Source organism: Gadus morhua, chromosome 20 (assembly GCF_902167405.1).
Source record: "Gadus morhua chromosome 20, gadMor3.0, whole genome shotgun sequence".
In the NCBI taxonomy this organism is placed as follows: Eukaryota; Metazoa; Chordata; class Actinopteri; order Gadiformes; family Gadidae; genus Gadus; species Gadus morhua.
Window position 1 is genome coordinate 24,423,311 of NC_044067.1, and position 13,225 is coordinate 24,436,535.

Consider the following 13,225-nt stretch of genomic DNA (forward strand, 5'->3'; position numbering starts at 1 on the left):
CCAACTCTGTGCTGCCGGGTGACCTTACTTTTTTAACATGGCTGTCTGCATGGCAACATTTTTATTTTGCACGTATTTATATATAAAGAGGCTGTAGATTACCTTTTATATAAAATGCAAGCAGAATATTTCTGATAATGTCAAAGTGGCATGTTCTGGCGGCAGTAATGCCGGCTTAATGTAGGGCTGTACGGTATGGACTAACGTTTATATCACGGTATGATTTGAGGCATAGACGGTAACGGTATTACATCACAGTATGTTAATTAATCTTCTAATTTCTATATAAATCCTTTTAAAGGGGTATAATACTTGTTAGGCAGCTATTACTCTACTTTTCACGTAGTACTGAGGTATTTTAAGAACATTTATTGAGCAAAACTGCAATAAAAAAATGCCAAATCCATTACTTCCATCTCTTCAAAACACTAATGTTTAATAGTATGGATTCAGCCATAGCTCCATGATTGAAGTTTCTTGCCAGGACACAGTGTACACCATACACTCACATTCCTCCCCTTAGTTTCAACAAGTTCGGACTAATGGGAAATCCCTCCAAAGTTAGCATTGGCTGCTTCTTGCCATGATTGCTCTTCAAGCTACTGTCACGTACTGTGTGGAATGAGAGCTTGCGAAGGGAGTATTGCGCTGGCGCGCAGCAAGCATGCCCCCTGAGAAGGCAGTGTCGCTGTCAAATCTGTCCCTGGGAAAAGTAACATGCGCCGAATGGAAAAAGGAACTATGTTTCATTTTCAGTAGTAACGCGTTTCTTTACTTTATGCCTGAAAAAAGTACAGTAGTAATGAACTGTCTAACGGTAACGTCAAAATCCCTACTGTAACGCAAATTCACACCGGTGTACTCTCTATACCGTTTATACCGTACACCCCTAGCTGAAATACAATGCTGAAGAAGAATGGACACGACACGCGTTATTTCACTAATGAACCTGGTCTGTCCTACAGAATAAACTTGTGCATTTGTTGCTCAAAGGACAGATCTGTGTGCAGCATGTTTGTACTGGTCTGGGTGGATCTGAGCAGCAATCCCACTATCCAGTTCAGCTAAACTAATTGATAATGAATAACTCCAAGAAGCATGGTGCCGATTAGGTAGGTTTACTCAAATTCAAAGATTGAAACTTAAACACAAACATAAATATATATCAGTTACAAAACTGGATGCACTCAAAATGCAAAAACACAATATAACATATTGCAATAACTAAGTGCACGAAACTTGGAGCGTAGCATTGCTGTAGCTCTCCACAGGCAATAAACAAATATGGAAAACATAGCTGGCGCCATATAAAATGGTACAAATAGATGATCCAATAACCAAAATAATGCTGCTGATGCATAGCTAAGTCCTAACAAGCTGCAGTACTTACAAACATTGCGATCATACAGCTAGCAAGACTAGGATGGTGGAAGATGCGATTTCTCTAGTGTTAATGTAGCTCAGTAGTCAGCTGAATCACTTCCGGAATAGCCACTTCCAGCCAACTTCCGGAAGTATTAACAAATAAAGACCAGCTCGATAAAATAAAAGCCTCAGCATAAAAACATTGATGAATAGGGTCGAGAACAATGTTTGAAGGTCTACTCTCGGACTCCTTTTGGGAGGGCTGCCTCCATTTCAGGTTCAGCTTTACACAAAGGAGCAGCATCTTGTTACCAACCCTGAATGACAATCAACTGCCCAAATCTGGAATAACCAGACCAAGTCTGCTCTATCCGAAATAATTGAGTTGTTCTTTAACTGTGTGTTGGGTTAGGCTCCACCCCTCAGCCCATCCTTCACACTCCAAAGGACAAGAGTGGAGCACCGCCGGCCCGCAGTATCTATGACGACCTGACCGCCTCTGGGGCCACACCCATCAACCTCTACAGACAGGTAGAGTGACACGCCGAAAAAAACAGCCAAGATGATTCCGAGGGATGTTTTGTTTTTAGAAGAAAACTATCCACACAGATAGGTTGGGAATAGTCTACGTTCAAAATGAAAGATCATTACAGGCTCTATAATTTAAGCCATAAAAAACCTTTGGCACTTCAATGCAATTATGTGGCACTTTATTATTTGTATTAAAAATAGATTTTTTTGTTTTAAATATCCGGAAGAGCAAAGAAATAAAATGATGAAATTTTAATTAAGTTGATGTGAGTTGATGTGATTGTAAGAGGTTGTGTTAAATGGGCATATGATATCGTCTCATATCGATCGCATGCCCCTGAATCGAAATCGTATCGCGGCAGACTTTTGATATCGGCAAATATCTTATTGTTGTCCAATGAATCGATATAATATCGTATCGTGATGAAACCAGAGATTTACACCCCTAACGCCGATCTGGGTTCTGTTCATAGAGAGTTAACAGACTGATCTGTGGTCTGTTCATACAGAAGGGGACAGGCTCTGTATGAACATACTGTTGGTATGGAAGACTGCACTAATCTGGGGTGTTTTCACAACTGACTGAATTGACATTCATTTTCCTAAAAAGCCCTTTTTGTATATTTCCAGATCAACTCAATTATAGATAATAACAATTAAGATCACAATGTTTAAAATTTAAACTAGCTCGTAGCATAAAATCACCTGGACAAATATCTGTAGTCAATGTGGATCAATACTGATTTAAAGATTGTGTTCAGTAAAATCTGAGCCTATAAGTAATTTATTCTACAAATAACAAATGCTGGCCACCCATACCTCTCATTGTATACATAAATTATACTATTGACACTCCCAAAACGTCTGCCACTAATGCCACTAAGCCAGCCCAGTGACACACACTCACTTACTCACTCTCTCTGACAACACCAATGTACACGTATGGCAAGTCAGTTGAACCTGCATTATATACAGTCTATATTAAATCAGTTTAACCTGTATTATATACAGTCTATGTTAAGTCAGTTTAACTTGTATTATATACAGTCAGTCAGTTTAATCTGTATTATATACAGTCTGTTTAGTCAGGTTAACCTGTAATATATAAAGTCTATGTTCAGTCCATTTAACCTGTAGTCCTTCCCTGGATTCAACGCTGGTGGCTTTATGGTCTTTCTCTCTTTATCCAGCCCTTTACAGGTTTCCAGTCCCCTATGTCTGGACATCAAGCTCCTGGCTCAGGTACAGCAACCCTAACACGGTCCCTAACTAAAAAGAGATATATAGAGGGATGCTATCGGCAACATCGATATAGGTCATTTGCGTTGAAAGTAAAGCGCATTTGCTCCAAATAACAGCCGTTTCAAGCAGCGCCTGCCCCCTGCCAATCTTTCTCCGTCCCACGAGAGAATAGCGAGCCAGTGCGTGATTAAAAGTAGCCCAATAGAAAGGGAAAAATTAACTATAATCTACCATGTAAGCAATCGCTCCATTAATTAGTTATTCAGTGTTTCATGTATTTATGCTTATTATTCTTTTTCTATTGACCAAATGTATGACTATCTTGTGTTTTTGTAGCTCCGCATCAGCAGCAGCGCTTGCCGCAACTACGAGCGTGCAGGCAAAAAGCGCGGCTCATTTAAATGTAAAAGCAAAATCGCAAGAGTGATATGAGCTGTAAATATTTTGGATAGTGTTGCGTTTTCAGCTATCCGGCCAGTTTGTATATTTTACAGCTTTTGGTGTGAACGTACAGTGACACCGGTTTGAAACTAAAACTGTGATTCTGAAGATGATGATATTGAAATTCCGTTTAGATATTATTGAAGATAGTAGTTTGTAGATTTGTTAAATGGTTTAAACGAAGATAAAAGGTTGAAAGTTGATTGCTCCACCGTCTCCCATTGTCTCCCATGATAATATTTTATAATATTTTAAAAGTAGAATATCTTAAAAAGTATAAAATATTTAGAAAATCTGAAAAGAAGCGCGCAATTTCAAGCTATTCTGAATACTTTAAAATTGGAGTCTCTAGGTGAAAAATTTTGGAAGGAGATGGGTCCTAAAGTTTGAAGAGCATAATAAAGAAAGAAAGAATAAAACTTATGAAGAACAATAGTTGTGCGCTGCATGCAGCACTCACCTAAATATCATTGTCATCACCTGCTTTTAAAACGTACTGTATGGAACCTGTCAGCTTTGTGAACCATTGCACCCCTAATATTGGTGGATTCAGGTGTCTTGTGTGTGTGTATTCAGGTCTCTGTATGTAATTTTTTTAATTTGTGTGTATTTGTAGGGGTGTTATCTCCAGCTCAGGTGGATCCCTTCTACAGCCAGGGGGAGGCGCTGTCCTCTGAAGACCAGCTGGACCAGACGTGGGTCACTGTATTCGGGTGAGTGCTGTAATGACTCTACCCTGCCACCTGGCGCACTAATGGAGCCTGATCAAGTCTCCGCAAGGCTAAAGACTTCTTCCTGAAGTTAGCGTGCTGGATCTGGAACTTATTGGAAACTTTCTAAATAATTAGCTTCCTCTGGCTGTTTCTCTAAATGGTCCACCCTAGCTTTGATACATGACCCATTAATGACACATAACCGTTTGCCCTTCAGCCTCCCATCCACCTGTGGCATCTGTACATTATGTTCACAGATCAAAGATGTTCACTCTTTTGTTTCCACAGTGAATTGAAGCTCAAAGATGTTTTGTTCAGATGGAGTCATTGTGATTGTTCTCCAGCACAAAGTGGAGGCAAAGCTCACTGTGTCTGTGTTGTGTCTCAGGTTTCCTCCTGCTTCTGCCTCCTACATCCTGCTGCAGTTCTCCCAGTACGGCAACATCCTTCACCACACGGTAACACGCATGCACTCTCTCTCTCTCACACACACGTAGACAAGTTGTTGTGCGTTTCTTTTGGCCTGTCGTGGTGATGTCTGCTGCTGTGTTTAGATGTCTTCTCCGGGGAACTGGATGCACCTCCAGTACCAGTCCAAGCTGCAGGCCAGGAAGGCACTGTCTAAGGATGGCAAGGTGTTCGGAGACTGCATAATGGTGGGGGTTAAACCCTGCATAGACAAGGTGAGGCTGCTTACTTAAGCCATGCAGTGGCATTAACCATCAGGGCCGCTGGTTAACAAACAGACTTAGGGACGGGGAACTGGATCTCTGGAACTGTGTCAGGGCTTCCGCGGGGTTGGTAAAGGTATTAAAAGGTAGTTAATGAAATTAGCCCAAATTAAGGTATTTTTTAAGTATTAAAAAGTAAGAAACGTCATCAGGTATTAAAATTCCAACAAGGCCTATGAGTTTTTTCAATTTGTGTAATTTACGTGCAGGCCTATCTCCTAAAATTACTAAAACTTGCGTGGATTAATTTTTATGTTGCGAGTAGGACCTGAGTAATATCAATGATGTCACGTGGTGCGTGCGCTGAAACAAACTGGATATACCCGGCTGGCTTGCAGCGAAACCACTTCGAAGTTTGCTTCTGTTAGTTCAAAGTCATTTGAAAGACTTTAATGGGGAAATGCACATTTTCGGACCTCTGGCTTGAGGAATCGATATTTAAAGGTCCCATGACATGAAAATCTCACTTTATCAGGTTTTTTAACATAAATATGAGTTCCCCTAGCCTGCCTATGGTCCCCCAGTGGCTAAAACTTGCGTTTGTCTTTAGGTATGTCGTCACAAAGCATCTAAGCTCCTCCCCATACACTGCCTGGCCCACCAAGAGACGTTGGCCCGCCAATGAGACACGACCGTGCGAGCGCCACATATTTGTGTGTGTGTGAATACACACACTGTAACGCAAGTGTTTGTTGTCGGTTCTTTGACGTCTCTTGTATTTCCACAACGAGACTGTAGTGGGGGTTATCTGAGCCATGGTTGAGAAGGAATTGGGGGCAAGGAACTTTGGCTTTGACTCACTGAAGTACATGAACTGCGACATGCCGCCGGTTGCCGCGAGGCACCATCGCCCGGCAGCGGGCAGCCGGCAGCAGGCATGCGGTTCAGTCTACTTCAGATTGATGTGAAAGTGGAAGAACCAGAGACGTCGTAGAACCCGACAAAGTCGTTTGTGATTCATAATATCGTCTGGAGGCACACACAGCTTTTGGCCGTGATAATATGTATTATATGATATAGATGTCTATGTATTATATGATATTATTTAGATATAGAGCTCCAGGACTGTAACGCAAGTGTTGTACACTTCCTTGTTATTTGGATAACCGTTCTGCTTTTGGTGTTATGGCGCATAACACGTCGGACTCTCGTCTCTGGTATTTCTACAATGAGACTCGTAGTGGGGGTTATCTCAGCTAAGGTTGAGAATGAATTGGGGGGCAGGAACTTTGGCTTTGACTCCCTCAAGAACATGAACCACGGCATGGAGGAGAAAGGGATTGTTGGCGGTGAATGTCTCCCGCTTGAGCCCCGCTGAGGGACCACCGCCAGAGGCGGAGGTGCCTAAGCGCTGCCCGGCAACAATCCCTTTCTCCTCCTTGTCGCGGTTCAGTCTACTTCACATTGATGTGGACGTTGAAGAACCAGGAACGTCGGAGAACCCAACGCGGTCGTTTGAGATTCATAATATCGTCTCACACAGCTTTTGGCCGTGATAATATATATTATATGATATAGATATCTATGTAGGCTACATGATAATATTTAGATATAGAGCTCCAGGACTCCCGTGTGTTCTATAATATTTACAGAACACGGCTAAAGGCTTGTGTGCGCCTCGCCATTGCGATACATCCACTGTAAACAGAGCGCATGGTACCGTGGCTGCAAGCTGCTCAGGGCCACACCCCCACCCTCCTCCTTGACCTGCCTCGCTCCTCCTCATTTGCATTATAGCTACAGACACCAAAACAGCGCATTTGGGGGAAGCTCAATGTGCGACTGGCTCGGAGTGGCTGTAACTCTGCACCACGGCTGAATTTCGGGAACGTCTTTGAATACTGTGTTAGTTGCCCACTAATACATATATTAAATAATACATAAAATAGCATGTCATGGGACCTTTAAAGAATTGTACGGTATAAACGTATAGGGGGATTATTTGTTTATCAACACGGTGGATACGCGTGCAGAATGATCGCAAAAAGAACATTTGCTTGACCGGTTGGCATGTGTGGTTAAGTTGCGGTGTTGGTGATGTTGTCAGCTTACTTTTACATTAAACTGTTATCAGAGTCTGAGAATGCGGTTACATGCTATAGACCCTATAGTATCTGGTATAAAGGCTGGGACGAATTTCATATTATAAATATGTAAACTTTACGTTGAAAGTATAGGCCGTCGCGATTCCCATTGAAACTAATGGAGCGGTTATTATTCTTCAAAACGAGAGCTGGTAAATTGTGAAAAATGAATTAAACTTTAATCGGACAACGCGGTTATATGCTTTAGACCCTTGAGCAGGGGTCGGCAACCCTAGGCACGTATGCCACCACTGGCACGGGGCAGCATAAAAAAGTTGGCACATTGGCACAAAAAAGTTTTTCTTATTTTATTATTAAAAGATTCACAGCACAATGCGGCAGCATAATCATTACTACCGATATTATTTTGCACTTTATTCTTATATATTCTCGTTTTTTTTACATTTCTCACAGTGCAAATATGTTTTTGAATGAGTTTCTGAAAATGGTGTTTTTAGATGGGACATGTGTAATCAAATTTGTAAGCCCATGTTGCAAATATAACAACCAAAAAACATTTAAAATGTTGATGCATGATTGTGGACTATATGGAAATGTTACCATTCCAGGTTTTCTGGAAATGTTTTTGGTCGCTGTGTCATTCAGCTTAATTTTTAATATTTTGTTGCTAAAAGCTATACTGTACGATGTGAGAGAGCTAGCATGATTTGAAATTAGCTTCTCTTCGGAGTTCCGTTTAACTCCTCCCCCACCCTTCAGGACCCCCTGCCCCAACCCCTCGACACAGAGCCGTGCACGAGCACTAATGCTGCTTACGGCTTACTTCAATGGCAACCATTGCGTCACTTTTCAGGCCATTCAACTCAGCTGTCGCCATCGCTGAAAAGCGAATCCAATATAACAATAATCCAATTATTCTCGTTTTTCCTCGAGCATTCTCCAACTTTTTTTTTGTTGCTGCCTTTTCATTTTCTGTCTTTCTTTTTCTTGCCTTTTTAAAAGGATGAACCGGGGCAAGTAACGGTGGCAGTGGTAACTTCTGTTTTTTTTCTTCCATCGTGTTAACGTTGTAGGCTCACTAGGTCTAGTCCACTGTCATGAACTACTATGATAACAACGCTTTCTTTGCCCTCCGTGAACGCGCTCAGGCCGGCTCAGGCTCGTACACAGAGGGGAGAGAACGCGCAGGCTTGTGATTGGATCTTTAGATTCGGGTGCAATGTCTCCGATTGGTAAGCATTTTAACAGGTTTATAGCAGACCCAGAATTCGTTTTTTTTTCGCTTCTTTTTCATTGCCCATAAGTTATTTATTGCTGTCAGGATGTAAAAACCAATTTCAACAACATATTAAAAAGTGCATATCACTGAAAATCGTACAATATGCTTTTAAGGCACACCCATTAACGAGAAAATGTCAAACTGGCACTGCATGTTGAAAAGGTTGCTGACCCCTGCCCTAGAGTATCTGGTATAAAGGCCGGGACGAATTTCGAATTATAAGTATGTACAATCCATAACGCTGGCTCCCTGGCTCATAGCTCAGCAGACTAGAATACCTCCCGTTACCAAGTCGTAGCTGAGGTCCGTCCTTTTCATGTGAAAAACTTTATATTTCGATTGTAAAACTTAATTTCTTATCTTTGGCCAGTGACCATGGTATAAGCGGAGATTATCCCCTTCGAGGTGTCAAAAACATGTTTGATCGATCGTAATTAAAGGGGACTACTTTTTGAGGGAGAAGAACTCAAACAGTATACATTTAATAAGCATGCAATACGAATCAGAAAAAGCATAATAATTAAAGTATTTTAATTGTTTGATTATGTCGGCAAGCAAGAAAAAGAATAAATGGGATAATCAGTCTTATTAAAACGGTTTGTGCGACCAACCGCACAACAAGACATGATTGCGGCTCTTGTCGATCTCGTCTCTTTCTGCATATGACATGCGCGTAGAGCGGGGAGTGACGTAGGCTGATAATCCCTCTATAGAAAATACACTGATGTGAATTTGCGCTACGGTATGTATTTTGATGTTACCATAAGACCGGTAGACAGCCGCGTTTAAATGGACATTTCTGACATGTATACACTTATTCCGATTGGTTTGGGGTGGGTGCGGCTACTTTTTAACTTGGAGAGATGGCATCAGCAGCTGCAGTATTTCGCAATTGGTCAGTCGGTACTTATGCATACCGAACTTGACCGCTGTCAAGGACGGTGGATATTTTGCTTGATTCACGTCTTTCTTAGCACTCCGTAAATAGTCCGGTAACTTATCAACCGCAGCGTGTCCAGTTTCTAAGCGACGTCAACGTCTTTGTCGGACTATTTCTCTACTGATCACACTACGAATGGTAATTGTAAAATGACACGCCGTGTGAAGATATGGTTTCGTTTTAGCAAGGAGCCGTGTAATAATGTATAGAACGTCGCCGGTCGTTATCGAAAATAATACCCTTCAGGGCGAAGCAAGACACCTCCACTTCGCATCGCGGTACGGTTTGCCCTTTCGGTGCTTATTTACCCGATAATGACCGGCGTTCTGTACTACAACATTATCCCTTACATATATCATATAAGTCCAGACCAACCTAACGGTTGTGTGCGAGAGACATACGAACGTAAGCTTACCACTTTTGTAAACGCCATAGGCCTATATACACATTCGGATTGCATGATAGGAATAGATCTATTCCGATTAGAAATCTATTGTGCCATGTAAACGCGGCTAGTGTTGTGTGTAACGGGTTACTGCGCGGTACTTTTTCATGTAAAACCTTTACACTGTGATAACAATATTTAACAAGGTAATTATAACTTAACTTCAACACTGGACACAAAAACTCTCTCTCTGGCACTCTCTGTCTATGTCCACTTTGTACCTGATTAAAAACTATGGACCAAGTCCCGTTTGGACATCTTGATTAATCCAACTCCTATGGTCTCTCTCTCTTGAAGTCGTGCTGGTATTAAAAAATATCGTGATGGTATTAAAAGGTAGTAAATACAACTTAAGAATTTCTGTATAAACCATGTGTGTGCATTAACAGAGTAGTGGAAGACACTAGACCCAATATAAGGTGTTCCCTCAGATTAGATTCAGATAGAGGACCTTTATAAGGCTACAAAGGAATAAAAACCAGGCGCATACCAATGACTCATTATGCGGGTGATATCCGCTCCCTATGTGTGTGCGTAGGGCCCTTCTAGAGACCTACGGGAGGCTAATGGTGCGTTTCCAACGGCAGGTCCCCTCGGCCCAGCACGCCTTGACCCAGTAGTGACGTTGCGGTTTGGCCCAGCTCAGTTACGACTCGCGTTTCCACCGCCGACAGTACGCTTATGGCAGGGCAGGGATTAAGCCGGATGGGGAAAGCCGCGGCAGCTACCTAAGCATCGTGACCTCCATAGCGACATTTCTTTCAAAAACAAAGCTTTCGCCGTTGTCCAGAAGTACCTCACGGGTACTGGGTTTGTTTGTTATTATCCCCCTGTCGCCTGGAAGTGACTATTCTGTCGACCAATCAACGGACGGCGTGTGTAGCTCAAACTTGTTCGAGATGATTACGGCTCATCACGGCTCAGTCCGGACCCCGCCCACTTTTGGCGTTGGAAACGCGTACCGCGGCGCACCTTTGTATACCGACCCGCACCCGCTGGTGGAAACGCGCCATAAGAGGAGCACCTGGTCTGGAGAGGCCTCTAGCCTCAGTTTATACTAAATAAATGTCCTTAAATCCTCCGTGAAGGCAGAGAGAACAGGACACAGTTTTCACTTTGGAATTTAGTTTTACTGGCGGGAGTGACTCGGGAATAGCAAAAATCCTCTTTGACTAACTATACAACTATCGCAACTTTTACGGCGGTGTAATTACGTTGCAACTAATCAGGTCCATTGTTCTATGGATTAACGTCTCTAATATGTGATCTATGCTCTCTCCAGAGCGTGATGGAGGGTTTGGACCGGGCCTCCACCACCAGCTCTGTGTGTACTCCCCATCAGCTCCCCTCCACCCCTCTCCACCTCTCATCCTCTCACAACCATTCCGCCCTCCTCCCCTCCACTCCACGCTCCTCCATGAGGCCGCTGAGTGCTGCCTACAAGGCTTCTAGTAGTGACTACCAGGTACACTTACCCTTAAACACATCCAACTGCCGTACACTTACCCTTAAACACCTAACTACCATACACTTACCCTTAAACACATTAACTAGCATACACTACCCTTAAACACCTCCAACACACTTTCAATTGCCTTTGGACACATCCAACTACCACACACTTATCCTTAAACATCTCCAACTACCATACACTTACCCTTAGACACCTAACTACCATAAACTTGCCCTTAAATACATTAAACTACCATACACTTACCCTTAAACACATCCAACTACCAGGTACACTTACCCTTATACACCTAAACTTACCCATAAACACATTTATTACCATACATTTACACTTGAACACATGAACTACCATTACTAGTACAACTACTCATTATGTATCTGATGTTTGATTTGTTTCCAGGTTGTGGCCGACAAACTGACACCCAGGAAAGATGATACCTTTGTGTCTAAAGCTATGGAGTACATGTTTGGCTGGTAGCTGTGTGTGTCCTTTTTTAATCTGATATGGTTGCAATAAAATTGAGAATTTGTTTGTTATTGTCTAGTTGTGTTTTCTAGTGAGTGGACTGTGGATGTGAACCTCTCTTCTTTTGATTGGTTCACAGTAACGTCTACAATAAATACAATAACACAAACAACCAATGAGTGAGAATCTTTCTGGTGGAAGGTTATACCCAATTCATTCAATCTTACCCTAACCTTACCCCCCCCCCCCCCCCGACCTGGACGGGCTCATCCCGCCGGATACCTGGAGGACTCTAGGTCAACGCCTCCTGTTTGATCCTGCGGGGGGAACGTTATGTCGGTTCGGGAGCCCGCAGGGGCCTGTAGTCACAGCATGGTTCTGTCAGCTCGGTGTTGCCCATGGAGTCACTGTGGCTCCGTCTTGCTCATGTCGGAGTCATGGCGGTGCTAGGTGTTTGCGTGTCTGTGGGTGGTGAATGAGAAAGTAGACAGACGTGTTAGTGGAGCAGATTAGTAAAAAAAAATCGTTGACTTTGGTATACAAGCATGAAATTTAGCAAAGATACTCTCTAAGGGCCACTATTTTTGAAAAAGCTGTTGGCCACTCAAAAATTCAATATGGCGGCCATTTTTCAAGATGCTTATTATATCAATTATTCAAACAGTGATCCAAGTATAATAATTTATACAAATACTATCTAACGGACATGGTAATGGAAAAAGATGCTTGTCCCAGTAAAATTCAAGATGGCCACCGTTCCTGTCGAATATTATTTAAATTGTTGAAATGGTGATTCAAGCATACAATTAGGCAGAAATACCCTTCAAGGAACACTCTTTTGGAAAAAGGTATGTGCCACTCAAAAATTTAGGATGGTAACCAGTTTCAAGATGGCCAACATTTCTGTCAAATAGTCATAATGTCTGCTTTGTCTGCCTCCTCTCCTTCGACCTGTCCGGCCTAGTTAAACTTGCCAGGGATATAAAATCCCCGCCAGCATAGCTCTCAGGTTAATTGGAGTACACAAGCCTCTCCACCACGGCAAGGTGCAGTCCACAGAGAGGAAGGGCCACTGGGAAGTGGCCAGTCAAAATTCCGGATGGAAACCATTTTTCAAGATGACTGCCATTCCTGTCCTATGTTCATTGCCACTGTTTCCAAATAGTGATACAGAAAATATGCCTCTGTTAAGGCCACTTTTCAAAAAAATGGTATGGCCAATAAAAAATTCAAGATGGAGACCTTTTTTGGTAGTATGTACACTGATGCACACATGCATGTTAGCAAAATAATCTAAAGGCCACACTTTTAGAAAAGGGCAATCGCAAAAATTCAAGATTCATTTTTCAAGGTAGGTGTTGCTTTAATAGTGTACTCTGTTGGGACTGAGTTAAAAGGAATGATTGGGGAAAAAAAAGTTATATTCACATTTTGACCAGCTCAAAGGCCTTCTGGTTGTTAGACTGTCAAACCTGAGATTGAGAGGTTGTGCCCTGTTGAGTCATAATAAAGACTTAAAAATGGTAGCCAATGCCTCCCCTACTTATTTTTTTATTC

General features: G+C 42.3%; 1 protein-coding gene across 1 annotated transcript in view; it reads left to right on the plus strand.

Annotated features, from left to right (window-relative positions):
- Window positions 1-11,739, plus strand: part of nup35 (nucleoporin 35) — a 31,223-nt gene extending 19,484 nt beyond the window's left edge. Inside the window, exons 3-9 of the mRNA XM_030343835.1 lie at window positions 1,778-1,896; window positions 3,087-3,138; window positions 4,196-4,292; window positions 4,681-4,750; window positions 4,847-4,975; window positions 11,015-11,197; window positions 11,603-11,739. Coding sequence (XP_030199695.1) covers window positions 1,778-1,896; window positions 3,087-3,138; window positions 4,196-4,292; window positions 4,681-4,750; window positions 4,847-4,975; window positions 11,015-11,197; window positions 11,603-11,680 — 728 coding nt within the window. The 3' untranslated portion in view covers window positions 11,681-11,739. The remainder of the gene's footprint in view (window positions 1-1,777; window positions 1,897-3,086; window positions 3,139-4,195; window positions 4,293-4,680; window positions 4,751-4,846; window positions 4,976-11,014; window positions 11,198-11,602) is intronic.
- Window positions 11,740-13,225: the final 1,486 nt, after the last annotated feature.